Genomic DNA, 19012 nt, shown 5'->3' on the forward strand with positions numbered 1-19012 from the left:
CAAACAGGTCCACAAAATTATGTCATAATGCAGGGTGCAAATAAAATTGTATTTCAGTGGTGCAAATTCTCAAACATTTGGAATATGTCAAATTAGCTAAACAAATGGTACCCAGAAACTGTGGCTCTTTGGGGCCTCTAGAAGTCTAGGGCCCCGGCAGTTGATGGTAACCCAGCCTTTCCTGTCTGTTTTCAGTTGGTTCTGACCTGAGGAGTTTACATTATCTGTTAAACTGGCGCATGGGAAGCATCACATAAAGCTCTCCGTGGAGCCCTGTGCGGCCTTGCTGCAGGGGGTTATTATCTTTTAATAATCAATTAAATAATGGACTCTAACAAGGTGGCTGAACTTCTCCTCCCGGTGTAAACGTTACATCGCTCGATAATGACTAAAGACAGACCGAGTGAGGCAGAAATGTGACAGCACTTGTCAAGAGGCTTCAGAGCATTGACAGCTCCAAGTCTGCCCATTGCAGGGGCACCAAGACGGACGAGGAAACCCCGAGGATCAGGGCCTCCTGTCCGGATGACACCAGTAGGAGCCAGCCACACTGCACTCCTTAGCTAGCATTGGCTAAGCTAACAAATGTCTTCCCTGAATTCGAAATAATTGTAAATGGATAATTCAATTCGAACAACTTTAATTGAGGTGAATGGGAGTGGGAGTTGTTAATGAGTTTGCTGTCAGCGGATGGACGGACAACATCCTCTCTAGGACCGTGAGTGACTGTGAAAACTGCTGAAGGTTCTCCAGGTGAGACTTGTTACAGCTAACGTAAACGTTAGCTTGCTCGCTATATAACTTAACGCTAGCTGGTTTAGGTAACCTACCACGCAGCCTTAGTTGTTATTTAATAACCAATATAATCGTAGCTGCTATTAAGAAAGATAAAACCTGCTCTTAATTGATAAATAATAACTCGACAGAGCATGTCAACGGTTGATTAGCATGTCAGCATTTGTTGTTAACTAGCTAATTAGCGTTAGCCAAGTTTGGCATTTGTCAACATGTTGTCAGTCAATAAAAATTCCGTGACTTTTGTTCCACCAGCTGTAATGAAGTCAGTTTAGCTGAAACACTGGTTTACTTAGATAAAGTTGAGTTTATGGCTTTTTCACGAAAGTTGAGATGGAGCTACATATCCTTTCAAGCTAGGTATCGTTTTCTGCCCGGTATTGTTTAGATAGACAAGTTGTTAAGCTTATTGAACAAAATGAAATAGATAATTGAACATAACCTGGGAAAACTGTGATGCTTATTGTTATTCGGGTTGATTATTTTTTGCTTTTGAAACTGTCATCACCATGAATAGCTGCGTATGTGCCTATATATGAATCCATGACAAAGTAATGGACACCCTCTGAGGTAGGAGGTCCTGATGGCAGAAGGAAGTCATACTCTGACATTTAACATTTATATGGAGGGAAGAATTTAATAGAGATTATTTTTTTGGTGCTTTTGGTTAAACTTGTATTATAATAAAAATTAGTTCAGCATCTGAACGTGAAGAAGTTGATGAAATTATGAACTTCACTAAATATTAATGGCCTACAATCGGACAAAATCTTTTTTTATTCCCCTTCTTTCAGGGTTCTGTATCTTCAATACTTTTGTTCTGCTGGTTCAGTTGGTCAACCATAAAACTACTACTATAAACATAAGTTACAAAATTCTGCTGGGGGTCCATCTTTGTTGTTATTTCAAGATGCAGGGCAGGGGAATTTTTCTGTGAAGGATTTTTAAAACTGTATTCCTGTTAGCTTTCTTTGACCGAATCAATTGTGATGTTTAGTTGAAATTGGTTTCCCTGTAAAGGGCAGTAACGGTTGACATAGACATCCCTTATCTGACATCGAAAAGGTGTGGGTTGGGGGTTTCCAACATCCGAGATGCAACTCAGTCAGGATTTAAATCCTGGTTTACGTCATATGCCCCAATCAGGAAGAATGTTTTGCATGCACCATATTTGTAAAACATTCTTCCTGATTGGGGCCAATGTGCTATCCATTCAGTCATCAATTGTGTGGCCATAACTCAACCAAACTAGTCCACATAAGTTACCATTTAATTCACTGTTTGTGTCTCTTTTTCTAGGCATGATGGAAGGACTTCATAGCCAGGCTATAAGCCTGGACCCACGCAGGCAGGAACTGCTTGAAGCTCGCTTCACAGGAGTTGGTGTGGCCAAGGTTAGCATCTCTTAATAGCATGAAATTTGTTTTCTTTCTCAAAATGATCAGCTGTCATAAGTACTGATTGTTTTTGCAGATGTTACACTTCACATACGATGCAATGAGAGTTCAGTTGAATGTTTTTTTGTTTTTTTTGTTGAGAAATTGTGTTTCTTTGTGTTTTTAATTTTACACATCTATATATATATATATATATATATATATATATGTATATGTATGTATATATATGTATGTGTATATATATATATATATATATATGTATATGTATGTATATGTATATATATATATATGTATACTGAAATAAGTTTAGTGATACAAAAGAACTGCTCCCAGTTTTTCTGTAGGCAAACGTCCCACAACTCCACTGTTGTTTGTGTGATGCAAACATGAACAGTTGGTCAGCTTTCTTATGTTAGTTCTTCAGCATAAAAAGGCTTGGACGTCTTCTCTGTTTCCAGTATTTACTGATGCTCTGCGTTCTGGAGTTTCCCTCAATGGAATGATCCTGTCTTCCTGAGCTAAAGCTAAAACAAGACAAGCTCTGTTTTAGCTGACATGGGAGCTGGCCAGGAGCTCTTTGTTTGAGTGGAGACTAGTGACACTGAAATGGCACCACAGCTGAAGCTCAGAGCATAGGCTGCGTGCTGTACTGCAACCCTGCTGTTGAACTGGTTATTACTGTGTGTGGGTGTGCATTTGAGAAAATGGCAACCCCTGAGAAAGCAATCACTATCATTCATGCTCCGGCCTGTAGTGTGCTCTGAAATGAATTGTGAGACCTGCTTGCTGTGGTATTAGCGTGAATGATTTAAGCCTGTGAGTATGTTGACTTCAGAAAATGTTATATTAAGGTACCATTCAAGACATTGCAATGACTATGTATAATGTACATCTTAAGAGGAAAAATTAGAGAATTTCTTGGCTGCATGTGTGACCTTGAGCGACAGAAAGCCGGTAGGCCTTAAAAGCATTAGCCTCCTGCATCAATTAGCCTGCTGTTTCTTCTTAGTCTCATCAGGTTGTGCAGCTGGTCATGAATGCATGATGCCAACTGATTCTACCAACTGGATGTGAATTGAAGATTTTAAGACGAACAGGGAATTGTATATTATAATGCCCATTGTATTGTGCTAGCTTAGCTTAGTGGTAGGAATTTTAGAGCTACAACTGCTGGATGCATGTGTTTAAATTCCTAGAGAAATAAGATACAAGGAGTGGAAAAAATGTCCATGCATCAAAAAATCTGCACCGTCCACAGTACACCTTCCAGACTGTAACAGAACAGAGGAGAATGTGTTTTTTTTTTTTGTTTGTTTTTTTTTTCTAGAAACTGTTAAACTTGCAGAAGTAGCACATGATTAATCAATTAGGTCTATTGTTGTCTGTTCTGTTTTGCAGAGTTCAGCCAACAGCGAATCATCAAACCAGTCTCTGTGTAGTGCGGGATCACAGAGTGACAAGGAACTGGAGGTTGGTTGCAGTAAAGAATCAATCAAAATGACAAGTAATGTGCCCTCACATTCAGGTCTTTTGACCATGTGTGCACTTCCTGCATTAACACCTGGGGCAGTGTCAGTTTATGCTGGGGAGCCTGTGTATATTCTCATTTGTCCAGGTCATAGTATCCTAAAGGAGTTTTTTAAATTGAAAACAACTGGACTAGGTTGTTTGTCTGTGAAGACGTTTCACCTCTCATCCAAGAGGCTTCATCAGTTCGTGTACGCATCTGACCAGGCTAGGACTGGTCCTACTTTCTGGTGTGGAGACCCAGGTATTTAACCTCTTGTGGGCGTTCACAAGGATGATGATGTCACTGGTTCCCTTTTGTGCTCCAAGTGTCAACGACAGTTGTTTGCATGACTGTCGTTGGTGGAAAATTGGTTTCGACTTCGAAAGCCACTTGACAAGTGGCATGTGACTCCAACGACTGTTGCTATAACACAATAGAGCACTAACGAAGTCGAAACCAATTTTCCACCAACGACAGTCATGCAAACGACTGTCGTTGACACTTGGAGCACAAAAGGGAACCAGTGACATCATCATCCTTGTGAACGCCCACAAGAGGTTAAATACCTGGGTCTCCACACCAGAAAGTAGGACCAGTCCTAGCCTGGTCAGATGCGTACACGAACTGATGAAGCCTCTTGGATGAGAGGTGAAACGTCTTCACAGACAAACAACCTAGTCCAGTTGTTTTCGGTTTATGCTGGGGATAAACATGCAAACTCCTCACAGAAAGAATCATGACTGAGTTTTGAACCTATGACCTTCTCGCTGTGAGTTGAAAGTGCAGAGCAATGAGCCAACATGCCACCTTGTGAATGGTAAAAAAAAAAAAAAAAAAAAAAAGCTTGGCATGATTTGTCATGATTTTTATAGTTCACTTAAAACTGAAGGTAAAAAAGAAACTGCTGTTAATCTTATTAAATTATGGTCAGAAATATCTTTGATCTGCGAGTGCAATTATATGTATGTAGTTTAAAGGTGCAAGGTTTCATTTTGTCAATTACATTTTTTTGCTGTTATCTTAATGTGGTTAATGGAATAAATTTAATGCAGTAAAATTAAAATCTAAGCTGTGCTACTTTTCTACTCATGTCAGACACCAGAGAAGAAGGCCAATGACCAGAGAAGCAGGAAGAGAAAAGGAGACATCTATGACAGCAATAGCCAGGGTAAGTCCAACCTGCTTACTGAAACAGAAAAATCTCCTTATATTTAGAAATGCTCAGGTGCCTCGTGCTTCCGTTTCATGGTTGCAAATTTGGATTAGTTCCTATTAAATGGCTCCTTGTGGTTTGCTACTCTTATGCTCTACTAAATGTTTATGCTCATGAACATAGTGTGAAATCAAATGATTACATTTTCTTACTTCTTATACCTGTCCTGTTTTTTTGTAGGTAAAGGAAGAGGACACAAAATAAGTGATTATTTTGAGGTGAGTACAAACTAAATTGACATCATATGTCTTAGTCCTTTTGAATACATTTTGCATTTTAGTCACTGTGCTGTGCATTGTTTCAAGTCACTCTCTAGCTTTAGTGTGATGTCTCACCCTCACGTTCCCACTGTGCTGGTATGGTCCCTCATCAAACTCTTTCTTAATAACAACTCTGTCTTCTTTCTCTCTGTCTTGTTTCCACACTCTGTTAACTGCCCTGTGGCCAGTTTGCTGGTAGCAGTGGCTCTGGCACCAGTCCTGCCCGGGGTATCCCCATGCTGGTGCGCTCCTCTCCACAGCACTCACTGTCTAATCCTCTGGTGAGCACCAGCTTCCATCTCCATAGCTCTCTCCTCTGGCTCTCTGTTTACTGTTGGTTGACCAGGGTTTGATCTTTAGCCGTTGTCAAATTCATCTGTTGGTTATGTGGTTCTTTGTCTATTTTCTCTAAGCACCAATATCTTCTAAATTGTACAGGGTTGACAAGTCTTTAGTTTATCTGGAACAATTTTGCCAATGGAAGTAACAAAACTGTCCTTTACCTAGTTAGTTAGTTTTTAAGATTTAGTTAATGAAATGTTTAGTTTGACTAAAGCACAAAGGAGAGAAAGTGTGAGAGTGTGGGTTAGTTGTACTTATGTCAAAAAAGCTGAGTGTGTGTGATATGTATTAACTGGAAAGGTCAAATGTGGGACAATTGCTGAGCACTGGCAAGAGAAACTGAAGCTAATGTTCATATTTTCAGTGCTGGTGATGTCATATTTTAGAAGTTGTTTTGTTTTTATGTTTAACACAATGAGATGGCCTGTAAGGCAGGGAGCAGTACAGGAGGAAATAATTATGTAAAATTGGTGCCTGCACTTTTAAATCTGAGGTGTTTGACAATGACAAAGTCATTATATCTCTCAAATAGTGAAGCTTATAAATAAGAATCTTGTCACCTACCATTTTCATTCATCTTATGTTAAGATAACATCTTTTCTCCATTGCGATGACAAAACCTTGTTTACTACCAACTAAATGGTATTTAAACAGTTCTATATTGAAGCTGCAAAAAGTGACTTCTTGTGTCCCATAGCACAAAAATTCTATACAAAATCTGTGGGACATTTACAGGGTTGTTGAGCAATACCATTGACTACAGGATTAGCCAGACTCTAATATTTGATCTGTTAAAACTTCTGTATTTCAAAACTCAATGTCTGGTTCAAATTGTCCCCCAAACATACTTATTGTTTCAATTGTTATTGTGCACCCAGCACTGTGTTTAGATAAAAAATGCTTGAATCCTTATCAGACAGCAAAACACTGTCTAAACAGCAGTTGATACTATTAGACAGGATTTTACAACTGAGGAACGTTATCACAGCAGTAATGATTTCATCCGTTGTTGTGATGATCCGAGGTAAACAGAATTTTCCTGTTCCTATTACAAAGTAATAAGCCAGGAATCTGTGCTTGCAAGTACTGTATTTGTTTTTGTATACATCACATTTTATTGCAGGATGGCCTGACATTTTTTAGCCACTGCCCTTGAGTCAGACATGTCACACATTTTGTTCCCCAATACTCGCACATTTTGTTGCCAGACAGAAAGATGTATTGGTGTTGTTGTTGTTGACGTAGATGTTGTAGCAAGGTGTTTTTGTTAAGAGGTCTATCAGTTAATTCTACTGTATTTTTCCAGAATTCTCATGAGAAACGGCAGATTTGAATTTGATTTATGAAAGACCTTTTATAGTGAAATTCTTTCAAGAAGACTGTTCCTGTTAGCCTGCTGTCAATGACATATGTTAAATTTTACAGCACTTTATAATTACCTGCCCTTTCTTAATCACTCAGGTCGCATAAAGCATTGTAATATGATTTGTTGTCATTCTGTATGCAGTTTTTTTTATTAACATTAGATATTGAAAAATACCTTTTGAGAATAAACACAGCAAAAGAATTACCTATTTATTCGTCAGTCAATTTACCATATAATCCTGTACATATTTGTGTGGATATACAATTTAGATTTTTTTTCCCATAAGAGTATTTGTTCCTTCTCATTTTTTATCTTTTCAGCTACTTAATAATCTCCTTATGCTGTCTGTTTTACATAATTCTTATAGTTTACCCTTGTGTTTTTTCTACCTTTGTCTCTTCCTGTCTCTCTGGAATGCAGTTTCAGCACGGCAGTCCTTCGTCCACAGGCTCAGCCCACACAGACTCTTCATCTTGCAGCTCTGTTAAGACAGCCCCCACACACTTCTGCTCACACAAAGCCATCCAGGTAACTGAGAGACTGACCTGGATCTCCACTCAATAATAACTTTCCTGACTTTCCCACTGTATTCTCAATGACATCGTAGAAGCACGCTAGTTTGACTTCAGTGTGTTTTGGAATTGGAGCACGCTTTGCATCCGGCTCAGCTTTTGACATTTACTTATTACAAGAAGTGTTTCGTTTTACAAACTGCATCTTCTTTAGAGAAAGTTGCATTGCACACACCATTAGTTTGGTTTGTTTGACAAAACTTGTAGGGATGACGCAGCTTCACACCTTGTTCTGCCATTTAATAAAATGACACAAGTCGGACAAGATATGGATGTTAGAATTAAAGGTCAAACTATGAAAGACCCTGCACCCACGCTGCAGTTCATCTGACACTATACTTTCAACACACATCCAGCTATCCTTGCAAATTATTTTAATTAGTCTGGTTAAAGGTCATTGAATACACGTCTCATATCCAAGACACCATCGTCTGATTTTGATCAATTTAAACCGTGTTTTGCTCCTTGCTGCCCCAAAGGGTGTTTGCATCCTTTCAGCGGAACAAGATCTTTACTTTCAGCTTGTCGTTGTCTTTGCCTTCAGTCAGAACTGACACTGCTGAAACTCACAGCACTGGAGAAGGACAAGAACTCAGACCTGGAGCAGAAAGAGGGGAGGATAGATGACCTGCTGAGGGTAAGATGAGAAAATATTTTAATGTGTCTGAAAAGTGTGACAAGTTGAACTTAGTTTGGACCACACAGAGCTTTTGTAGATCTGTCAATATCTGCAACAAATTGATGTTGTGTGTTACACACAGTCAAGTGGCTGTCTAAATATAAATTCATATAGCAGCCTTATTCATAAATGTCCTGAATAATTACTTCACAGTCTTGTCAAATACGCTGCCACTTGTCACAACAACCCCAGCAATTAACCTGCATCAGTCTGGTTGCAGCTTATCATGAATAATGTGCTTGTTAACTTTCAAATGCCATTGTTGCTGAAATGACATTTTGTTAAAATGTCAGCAAACCGAACTGGCACGCTGGATAGTTTTTGCATCTTGTCACTGTAAATGCAGAAACGCCTCAAATCCTTGTTGTAATAAGAATTAGATGTCAGAGTGATGATGTATGTTCTGGCAGGCTAACTGTGACTTGAGGCGGCAGATAGACGAGCAGCAGAAGATGCTGGAGCGCTACAAGGAACGGCTTAACAAGTGTGTGACCATGAGCAAGAAGCTGCTAATTGAGAAGGTGGGTGTACATATGCATTTACACAAGTACGGTATGTGTGCTTGAGGGAAACAGCATAGCTTACCTTACCTTTCTTTTAAAGCTACAATGTCAAAACTTGAAGCATTGTTGCTAAATTACAAATTATGAATCTGAGCACTCATCCTTGTTTTATAACTACTTAATGGTGATTATGGTGGAGCAGTGTTCAGTTCTTTACAATGTCCAGGCTGAGTTGCTTTTGAATGTGCTTGCAGAATTTTTGATGCACTCATCTTTTTCTTAGTCAAAGCAGGAGAAGCTGGCCTGCAGGGACAAGAGCATGCAGGACCGTCTCCGTCTGGGTCATTTCACTACTGTACGCCACGGAGCCTCCTTCACTGAGCAGTGGACTGATGGCTACGCCTTCCAGAACCTCATCAAGTCAGCAAGCAAATACACAAACATATGTTTACATTTTGTCTATTCTGCATACAAGAATGTTCACACTAGATTGTTCTTACATGTTCCAGGCAGCAAGAGAGAATCAACTCACAGCGGGAGGATATTGAGAGGCAGAGGAAGCTGCTGGGGAAGAGGAAACCTCCCTCCATGGCCCAGACACCCCCACCCAGCCTGGAACAGAACAAACGAAAGAGCAGGAGCAACGGCCAGGAGAATGAAACGTAAGATAACAAACAATAGGTTAATTACTGTACACAGTAGATGTTTTACATGGACCAGCCCAAAGTTCACACTAAAGCAGGAATTAATTGTTGTGTTGTGGCTTGAATATAACATTGTGTACTGGTCTAGAAAGGCAGTGCTGCAGGTTTAATGGGGTGCGGGCTGGCTGCTGTAGGCGGAGGATGCCTTTTTCGTCTCTCAAGCTGACTGTTTGCTACTTTATCCCACACAGGTTGTCACTGGCAGAATATCATGAGCAAGAAGAGATTTTCAAACTTCGAATTGGTCATTTAAAAAAGGTACCATCTCAACACTTATGGCAGCTTTTCCTTCACTTAGGATTTGTTTTTGAGACCCCTGTCTACCAAAGGATGAGGTAGATAACAGATTTGTGTGTTTGTATGCAGGAAGAGGCAGAGATCCAGGCAGAGCTGGAGCATTTGGAGCGAGTAAGAAACCTGCACATTCGGGAGCTAAAGAGAATCCATAACGAGGACAATTCACAGTACGTATCATCTCTGCTTAACATGCCTTACACTCCTGTAGTGTGCCTTTTGACCGCATCAAACTGTTTTAAAAAGTCAAGTGATTGAAACATGTTGTCTCAACTTGTAGATTTAAAGACCACCCCACGCTGAACGACAGATATCTGCTGTTACATTTGCTTGGAAGAGGAGGCTTCAGTGAAGTATTCAAGGTAAGCATGTAATATTAAGTTGGCTTACATTTTTTACAAGTACTGGTTTGTAGTTTAGTTTTTTATTTTTTACTCTTAAATAAGCTGGGTCTTTTTGAATAACATAAAGCAAGGGAACTTCAGGTGTCACGGTGGTATTGTAGTGAGACTTTTTTACTGTATCCAGTAAACAGTTACTGTACACAGTTAGGTGTAACTCTCCGGTTATGTGCAATGTTCCTTTCCCAGGCTTTTGATTTGACAGAGCAAAGGTATGTGGCCATTAAAATCCATCAACTCAACAAGAACTGGAGGGAAGAGAAGAAGGAAAACTACCACAAGTGAGTATGAACGTCTGTTCACTGCCGTCTGTTCTCTTTCTTTGCATTGTTGGATCTGTAAATAAATTTTACACAGTGGAACTTAAAGCTTAAGACTGTCTTTGACTGTTCTTGTGTGATGTATTTTAAAAGTAACTGAAAGTTCACCCTGAATTATGAATTCACTTGTCTTTTCAGACACGCCTGTAGAGAGTACAGAATCCACAAAGAACTCGACCATCCTAGAATAGTCAAACTCTACGACTATTTCTCGCTCGACACGGACTCGTAAGTGACTCTACATTCATAAACATAAATAAACATGTTAGAAGTGTTTTTGTTTCCCGTTTTTCTCCCTATTCATATTCCTCCTATCCCTCTACTGACACTGCAGCTTACATAGCACATTAAAACCTCTCTAGATGTGTGTGGATGTACGGGGGTGATCTATATTGACATCTTACCAAATAGTCCATCTGTTGTGTTATCTCTCGCAGGTTCTGCACAGTGTTGGAGTACTGTGAAGGCAACGATCTGGACTTCTACTTGAAGCAAAATAAGCTGATGACCGAGAAGGAGGGCCGCTCTATTGTCATGCAGATTGTCAACGCCCTCAAGTACCTCAACCAGATTCGGCCACCCATCATCCACTACGACCTCAAGCCTGGTAGACTCATGGAGTTTTAGCTTGTCATTTTCTCCATCCTTCAGAGAATAGTGAAAAAGAATCGCTCTCTGTAGAGTTTCAGTTAAAATTGACTTTTGTACAATTTCCTCTAGTGATCTGTCAAGAAAGTAAACACCACAAGAATGTGATGTAGATTTTGATTCAAATAAATATGTTCATCTGTGTGTATATGTAACACTCACATGTTTGTGACAGCTCATTTTAATTGAGTGTTAATGGTGTGTTCATAGGAAACATCCTGCTGGTGAACGGCACAGCTTGCGGAGAGATTAAGATCACAGACTTTGGCCTGTCCAAGATCATGGATGATGACAGCTACAACTCTGCAGATGGCATGGAGCTGACCTCACAAGGAGCAGGGACCTACTGGTACATACACACATTTCGCTGCGTGTAGTAACCAAGCAACCAGTATAGCTTCCCAAGTGGGTGGAATTGGCACAGTCTTTTGCGGGAAATGTCGCTAACTGAATTCACATCCCCTTCTTCATTCAGAAAGTCGTGCAAAGGGCACAGTGCTGAGAGAACATACAGAGGAAAACCTAGTTCAGTCTCATGTTGTCATTGTGTGGTTTACAGGTACCTCCCTCCTGAATGCTTCGTGGTGGGCAAGGAGCCCCCAAAAATATCCAATAAGGTGGATGTTTGGTCAGTAGGGGTCATCTTCTACCAGAGCTTATATGGACGCAAGGTAACCACCAACCTGCCTTCTCTAACAGGGATTTTGTTGGGAGATGTTTTTTTTTAATTGGTGTGATTAAAATAAAGGTGAACTGTCTGCTAACTGTCTCCCTGTTGTTCTTTTTCCAGCCGTTTGGTCACAACCAGTCGCAGCAGGATATCCTCCAAGAAAACACCATACTAAAAGCCACTGAGGTGCAGTTTCCCCCCAAACCTGTGGTCACCACAGAAGCAAAGGTGTGGTACCTATTACTCTTAAACAGCTATCAACTCACTGCACTGTTCCCATCAAACTTTTTACATTTACCTATATATTTATACAGTATCACTTAATTAGTTTCTTACTGAGTTGTAAAGGAAATGACATTTTTACTCTTGAATTTGATTTAAATTCCTGCTCAAACCCTTTTGATTTTTGACAGGTGGGATATTTCAAGAGGCTGCTTGATTTGATAGAAGGGCCAGGACTAGATCACCATTATTGCATTACTGTTTTCCAGAATAGTCCATTTTATTTGGTCTTTAAGCATGCAGATTGCCAAAGGCTGCTTACATTGGTAGCCTTTGGAAGGGACCATCACTGTTTGTAATGAGCAAGGCATAAAATTAGAGCGAAATCTAACAAATGTGGAAAAAATGTTAATGACTGAACAGCAAGTAGCCTAAGAAAGAAAACACTGGAAATAGGTTCAGAAACAAGGAGTCAGCTTTTCTTTTTTTTCCTCTTTACCATCATAGGCTTTCATTCGACGTTGCCTGGCTTATCACAAGGAGGATCGTGTGGATGTGCTGCAGTTGGCCAGTGACCCCTTCCTAATGCCCCACATTCGAAGAGCCCTGGGCAGCAGCACACCTCTGGCACCTCCTATTCCCTCCACCTCCAGCTGCTACAGCAGCAGTGCCTCCGATTGAAATGAGCTGAAAGAAGCTGGAATAAAACCCCAGTGACGACAAAGCCACACGGAGACATTACACACTTGATGAAACTCCTCCTTTGCTCTCTTGATTGCGAGAGAGCAGAGAGCATGATGGGATGGAGGGATCCTAAAAGTGTGAATGGAACCAAAATGATGGATGATGTGGTGATGTAGTAGTAAATGTGCCCACCACCATCGTCCAAGTGGTAAAAATGAATGGCCAGTCTCTGGCTGTGGGCTCAATAGAACCCAAAGATTTGCCCATATGCATGCACTAACACAAAGACTTTGACACACACTTCAAGGGGCTTTTTTACATGGTAAATAGTAAAAGCACCCAAAAAATTGCACAAATGACAGGCTGAGAAGTATGCCATGTGTGGAAGATCACCTGCCTGTACTCTGGATGGTTTAGAAGACGCATTAATGAAATTTCATCCCATTCTGCTTGAAATGCATCATCTAAACTACATCTAAACTATTTTTCAGAACTAGAGGTCAATTTTAAACATGTGTCCCTACAGGTTTGAACCTGGGGCTTTTTAGGAAGGGCTCCGACGAGTGATGAGGAATGACTGATGACCAAAGTTTAAGGCCTGCCTTGTTGACGTGGCACTGTCAGAGGTTCATAAATGACTTGATGATACAGCAGAGGGCTGATTCTGGAAAGAGTACCTGGTTTTGACCTATTTTAAATATTTTACTTGATAACTGGAAGTCAGCTTATTATTTTAATTGTCCATATTTTTCCATGAAATTTACCCCTTATGTTTTTGTTAACCTTAAAAGGGGGGCTGACTATGAGTGAGTGTTGTGATGAGAGGTAAGATTCAACAGAAATAATTATGAAATCATTAAAAAACATTTGGTTAACTCTGTGGTGTTTTGCTTGATTTTAGAAACTCATTGGGCAGATTCTACAGATGTATTGTAAATCATACAAATATACTTAGAGATGCACAGATGTTTTAATACTTAATTTATTAATTCATGCTGTTGTCAGTGCTTTACCACGATGCAGTTATCAATGAATGTGTCATACATGTAATCTCTAAAAGAAAAAATCTCCACCCAAAATGTTTTTTCACAGCATAAAATGTTTATTAACTCAAGTCACACCATTAAAAGTATCAATCATAACTAAAACAGACAAATCCATGTGATGGTGTAGAGTATGAACAGAGTAGCTGTATCAGTGCACCTCTAAATACAGGTTTGCCTGCCAAGTACGTATAACTGGAAAATGTAACCACATTCAAGGTTAAAGAAATACTGACATACTCCTGTTGAATACTAAACAGTGTTAATCTAAAAATCCTTCCTTGACCATAATCATCAAATCATAGTCTTGCATGACTGGGACAAAAACATTTTTTCTCATTTTGGAAAAAGCTACAAAGTGAATTCAAAGGTGTGCAGTACAACATGAGACCAAAGATACCCTTACCTGAACAATGTGATGAGAACTGAATTTGGGGAAGATTTATTTCTACAGTACATTCTAATCCGAGGAAGTGTGAAATTTTATATAGATTCAAATGATCTCTTTGTAACATGCAAAAACAGACAATCTGGACTGAAGCTTTTGACATTCCTCTGTGCCCTTTTCCACTCAAAATCCCGAAAAGATGAACAAAGTGGTGCAGACGTAACCATTTCCTTTCCTTTGGCCAAATCTCCGATTAAGATTCACAAGTAATCCATTTATCAGAGGGGCATACAGATATGCAAAACCCAATAAACCAAGGCATTGTCCCGCAGGTTTATCTGTTGTAGAACTGCGAGGTGACCCATGCCAGTCCCCACTTCAGGTTGGTGAGCATAAACTTGAGCGCCTTGGTCCACTGCTCCTCAGAGTTAAACTGGGTTTTGATGGAGTAGGAACCACCACTGCCTCCTGTGTCCTCGATCTTGCCTTTCTCCACATCCATCCTTCGGACATGGAATAAAAATTCAGTTTTAGTCATCTCATAATGCCCGATGGATGTACTGGTATCAATATTATAATCTGACATTAAATGGATCGAGGGGACTTAGGCTAAAGCAAATCTCCAACTTGTGGTTACACCCTTATATTGGACTCTACAAATATAACCCTGGGAATGGGAAGTCAGGATTTCAGCTTTAATGAAAATCTGTTCAGACATTTATTATTTTTAGCTGCACAAAACACATAAACACAGTTTGTCCTGAGGGTACCAATATAGGAGATATAAGTTCATTAAAACCGAAAGGGTGCATTTCCCCTTGAGGCATGAATGTACTCATTTACCTAATAGATTATAAAATACCTCTTGTGCAAAGATGACATTTAGGCCTGGAAGTAGAGCAAGCGGAAAGTTCAGGGTCCAAAAATTGAAAAGGTACGTGAATGTGTTGTGAATGTGCAACATTTGTTGTGTGAAAATTTTGACTAGAAGGTGGCGCTGGAAGATTGGACAGGAATCCTCCTGTTGGAAAGCTGGATATTCACAATGGTGTTGACATACAGAATATGATGCTGTGATATTTCACCCAAGTGCAGCCAGCAGTACGGGTGATGCACCGGTACAGAGTAAATGAAGTGTAGTGCAGGGCTGGGATGTCAGATGTGGCTGTTGAAGGCACTGTGAGCTTTACAAAGCCAGTTAGACAAGTTAAGTGTAAATGTTGTACTGTAGGAAATGCTTTAATCATTTAAAGGGTTATAGAGCCCTGGTTTTCCCTCCGATTATTTGCTTGAGTGGTATAATGAAATCAGACAATTCTTCAGCCCCTCTAAAATAACTTGAGACAATTGTTTTAGAATCTGCATTATACTTCTTGAATATTTACAGCTTCATTTTAAATGACTTGTTAATGAACACAAGGAAAAAGTAGTGTATGCAGCTATCTGACCTGTACGGGAGGCAGAAACCAGTGTCTCCTTTTTCCACCTCCTCTTTGAATTGCTGGACACAGTCCAGGAAGGCCACCATGGCGTGGTCGAATTTATTATCCCAGAAGAACCTCAGGCCACCTGAGCAGTACAGAGGAAGTTCCTGGACAAACACAAGATAGAAAGAAAGGTAAGGTTAAGAGCCTAGAGGAGTGTTCAAATAATGATGGGAGAGCTGGGCTTGGGCACAGCATGTATTACCTTGGACTTGTCTGTCAGTGACTCTAAGTATGAGTGATTTCCATATGGGACAAGACGATACCTGAAGAGATGAGTGGAGATGAGCTTAATTTTACATTGCATAGTAGCAAAACATAAAAAGTAATGCACCAAATAATTGAATCTAAATAACAGAAACAAAAAACTAAAGATTATTATACTATAATTATTGCTAGTATTTTATGGAAAACACGGCTAAGTGTAAATACACTGTTGACAACATTCAACTGAAAAAACTAATTGAAATGTGTGTGTGTTTGTGTTTACCTCTGGAAACGCAGCCCCATTTTGTTGGCCAGAGCATGCAGCAGCAGCACTGTTTGCCCCCAGGCTGCATTAATCTCATTCCACTCCACAGGTACACTGGGCAGTCGACCCAAGCGGAAGTTGTTGATGGTACCAAACTGACCACTGTGCCTGGACAAGAAAAGAAAAACAATTTTGATTCCCAGTCGATAGGTATTGATTTATTTTTTGTCCTGGGGCCTATGGTGATTGTTTGTGAAGTCACGGTTGATTGATGGAGGGAAAAAATAATTATTTCTTCTCAATGTGCCCAACAGTATCGTGTGTGTGTGTGTGTGTGTGTGTGTGTGTGTGTGTGTGTGTTTACCAGATGTGAAATGTGGCATTGAAGACGTTGGTCTTTTTCAGCCGATCTAGCTGAATCTGGCAGTAACGCATCTGGTTGTCGACACTCTTCAGCTCATCATCCAGCTCCAGCTGCTGCCGTTTAAACTCGCTGTACTCCTTCTGGTACCTTACAACACAAGGCAGCGGAAAGAGTCACAGCTGTTATGTGCTGTATCGTCTACCATATTCCACTCACAGCCTTTGACACCACTGCAAAGCCACTCACTGTAGCTCCTCTGTGTCCAGCTGCTGAGAGTGGATCCTGCTCTGGGCCAGGTCCTGGGCTACACCGGCCCTCTGCTCCTCCACTGCCTCCAGTTCCTGGACCAGCGCCTCCTCCTCCTCCTTCAGCTGCTGCAGTTCTGCCAGAAGGGTCTCCTCTTCCTCCACCTGCAGGTGTGACAGCAGCTCCAGACACTGCCTGAAAATACAGTCACATACAGTGTATTTTACTACACACACAGTAAACTGCACATGAACACACATGTGGATTCAGCATTTTAAGTTGTTTTAAGTATTTTGACTGAAAACTGAGACATTTAACTTATTGTGCACCAACTAACTTGTAATTCTGGCATTCGTTCTCTGTGATGTTGAGCTGTGTATCCAGGTGGTCCAACAAAGTGTCAGTACATTCTTCACACAGTGGATGGTCCACATCTGTCTGGCCTGACATGATGTCAAACAGGTCACTGGTGACCTGAGTGAAATATGATCCAACACAAAATAGTCACTTTTTAAGTTCAGTCATAGATCCGTAGCATAAGCTGACCCTAACAAGCTGTTTTGTCAAAACTGTTTCTTGCCAAACTAACATGATCATAGTAAACCGACATCATGGAATCTCAAATCTTTCAGCTGTGTCAAAGCGGACTTTACCTTCAGCCTACGACTAAGATTTTCCATCGTGCCTCCATCAGATGCTTCTCCAATCAGTGTGAAGCTGTTGGCACTCTCTGTGGACATCATTCTGTAAAACAAGATTCATCAGTTCAGTCAAATGTATAGGATATGCTGCATTTTCAAGCCCATCCACACCTCATTTGACAGAGGAACATATCAACTTCAAGATAGTCAACATATATAAATTGTCATCTGTTTTCAGTTCCATTTCCTGAATGAAAAGACTTGGGTTCTCACCGTGCAGGAGGGATGTATTTTCTCGACACTCCATCTTGCTTGTTCTCTACAAAGGTCTCCTAGAAGGCAAATGTAATTCTGAGACCTCAAATATACCCTCTAACAAAATATTTACAGACTGAATTGGTATAATTAATTGTTTTAGTCTTACAGCTTCTAAAAGTCTTACAGATTAGTTTACTCAAAACATACATATGTATGTACAATATATGTATCAAAAGTATCAGTGACCCTGATGCCACTGTTTTATCAGTCTAGGATCTTGGGGAAAACACAACAGCCTATGTGAATTCCAGTAATTTGCTGTTATATTCAGTGTGTTCTCATACCATGTGTATCCTGGCATGACAGCATCAAAGATTGATGACACTTTAGAGTCTAAATTCTTATCCATCGCACAGTACCATCAGGGAGGTGTCTGATCAGTGCCAAATTCATTCTACAGCGGGACAACAACCCCAAATATACAGCCAGTGTCATAAAGAACTATTTTCAGGGACAAAAAGACTAAGGAATCCTGCAACATAATGGTCTGATTGCAGCATTACTGAGTCATTGTGGGATTATGTGAAGAGACAGAAGACACTAAAACAGTTTAAATCCACAACTGTGGCGAATTCTCCAGCAACCAACCTGCCAAGCACCTGAAAAACTGTGTCTACTGAGGACAACTGGGCAGTTTAGTTTCCTGTTTACTGCACTTTGTATGAAGTGAATTGCTAAAAAGAACTATTCATGGCATTGTTTTTGATTTTACATCTTACAACCTTTGCACAGCACCGTATGTTTTCTGCTGTACTTACCTCTGGTGCTGTCTCCCCCTCACTACTGTCAGCCTGTTTGCTGGGGGTCACTGTGACCAACGGAGCTGAGGAGGAGGAGGGTCACAGAGGAGTAATTTCATAACAGATCGAGCAGTTTTGACATCATTACACTATATTTTACAGCACTGATGGTTGATTGCCAAGTATACACATACCAATGAGCTCTTGGATAGTGACCCGATCGAGCACATTAAAGGACGTGTCCAGTTTCAGGGGTTGACAGCACCGCTGACACACGAAGCTGACCTGCATGGTTGTGCTCGACGACTTGGAGCCCTCCATTGCTAGCTACAAGAACACATGTAAAGAAATAAAAGCACAATGTAAAGCCTGACAGCCTTTTCGCCAAGTATTTTTTTTCTACATGGTGGCTCGATGGCTAGTTAGCTGTTAGGCAGCTGGCTAGCTAAGGTTAGCGTTGTAGCTAGCTCATGCGTAACATACACCCACGGTGTGTAAGCACAAGACAGACTTACTCTCGCTTGTGAAAAACCAAAGCTATTGCATTACAGTCCTGATTTGCGAACGTCGAAAATGAGAAATCACTCCAAATGTAGTTAGCGTGACTGTCGCATTTTGCACCTCAGGCATTTCCCTCTCCACTTCCTTATTGTTGTTTACGTTTACGTTTGACGTCAGGTGTAAATCAAGTCACATGGAAGAACCGGGCGTCCACAGTGGGGTCTTACCCATGGGT

The 19012-nt window shown here is 40.5% G+C and overlaps 2 protein-coding genes across 3 annotated transcripts; one reads left to right on the forward strand and one right to left on the reverse strand.

The window, feature by feature from the left end:
- The first annotated feature begins 213 nt into the window (after window positions 1–213).
- LOC111657131 (serine/threonine-protein kinase tousled-like 2) lies at window positions 214–13455 on the forward strand. Of its 2 annotated transcripts, XM_023409172.2 has the most exons (21): window positions 214–753; window positions 2095–2189; window positions 3591–3662; window positions 4798–4870; window positions 5096–5133; window positions 5364–5456; window positions 7304–7411; window positions 8000–8092; window positions 8545–8655; window positions 8921–9057; window positions 9147–9299; window positions 9533–9599; window positions 9708–9805; window positions 9916–9997; window positions 10226–10317; window positions 10495–10584; window positions 10794–10963; window positions 11215–11353; window positions 11564–11675; window positions 11795–11902; window positions 12404–13455. In XM_023409172.2, exons 2-21 carry the CDS (start codon window positions 2097–2099, stop codon window positions 12575–12577), a joined length of 2103 nt encoding a protein of 700 aa, XP_023264940.1. In that variant the 5' UTR covers window positions 214–753; window positions 2095–2096; the 3' UTR covers window positions 12578–13455. The 2 variants fall into 2 exon arrangements, with proteins under 2 accessions (XP_023264940.1, XP_023264941.1); XM_023409173.2 differs by lacking the exon at window positions 5364–5456.
- A 204-nt stretch (window positions 13456–13659) lies between these two features.
- Window positions 13660–18948, reverse strand: becn1 (beclin 1, autophagy related). Its single transcript, XM_023409180.2, has 12 exons — window positions 18792–18948; window positions 18471–18603; window positions 18295–18359; window positions 17492–17550; window positions 17231–17321; window positions 16915–17051; window positions 16578–16772; window positions 16332–16478; window positions 15986–16135; window positions 15701–15761; window positions 15460–15602; window positions 13660–14514 (listed from the first exon to the last, which is right to left on the reverse strand). Exons 2-12 carry the CDS (start codon window positions 18595–18597, stop codon window positions 14346–14348), a joined length of 1344 nt encoding a protein of 447 aa, XP_023264948.1. The 5' UTR covers window positions 18598–18603; window positions 18792–18948; the 3' UTR covers window positions 13660–14345.
- Between the last annotated feature and the right edge of the window lie 64 nt (window positions 18949–19012).

Source organism: Seriola lalandi, unplaced genomic scaffold (assembly GCF_002814215.2).
Source record: "Seriola lalandi dorsalis isolate HSWRI2012SDOR001 ecotype SW California unplaced genomic scaffold, Sedor1 jcf7180002054383, whole genome shotgun sequence".
Taxonomy (NCBI): Eukaryota; Metazoa; Chordata; class Actinopteri; order Carangiformes; family Carangidae; genus Seriola; species Seriola lalandi.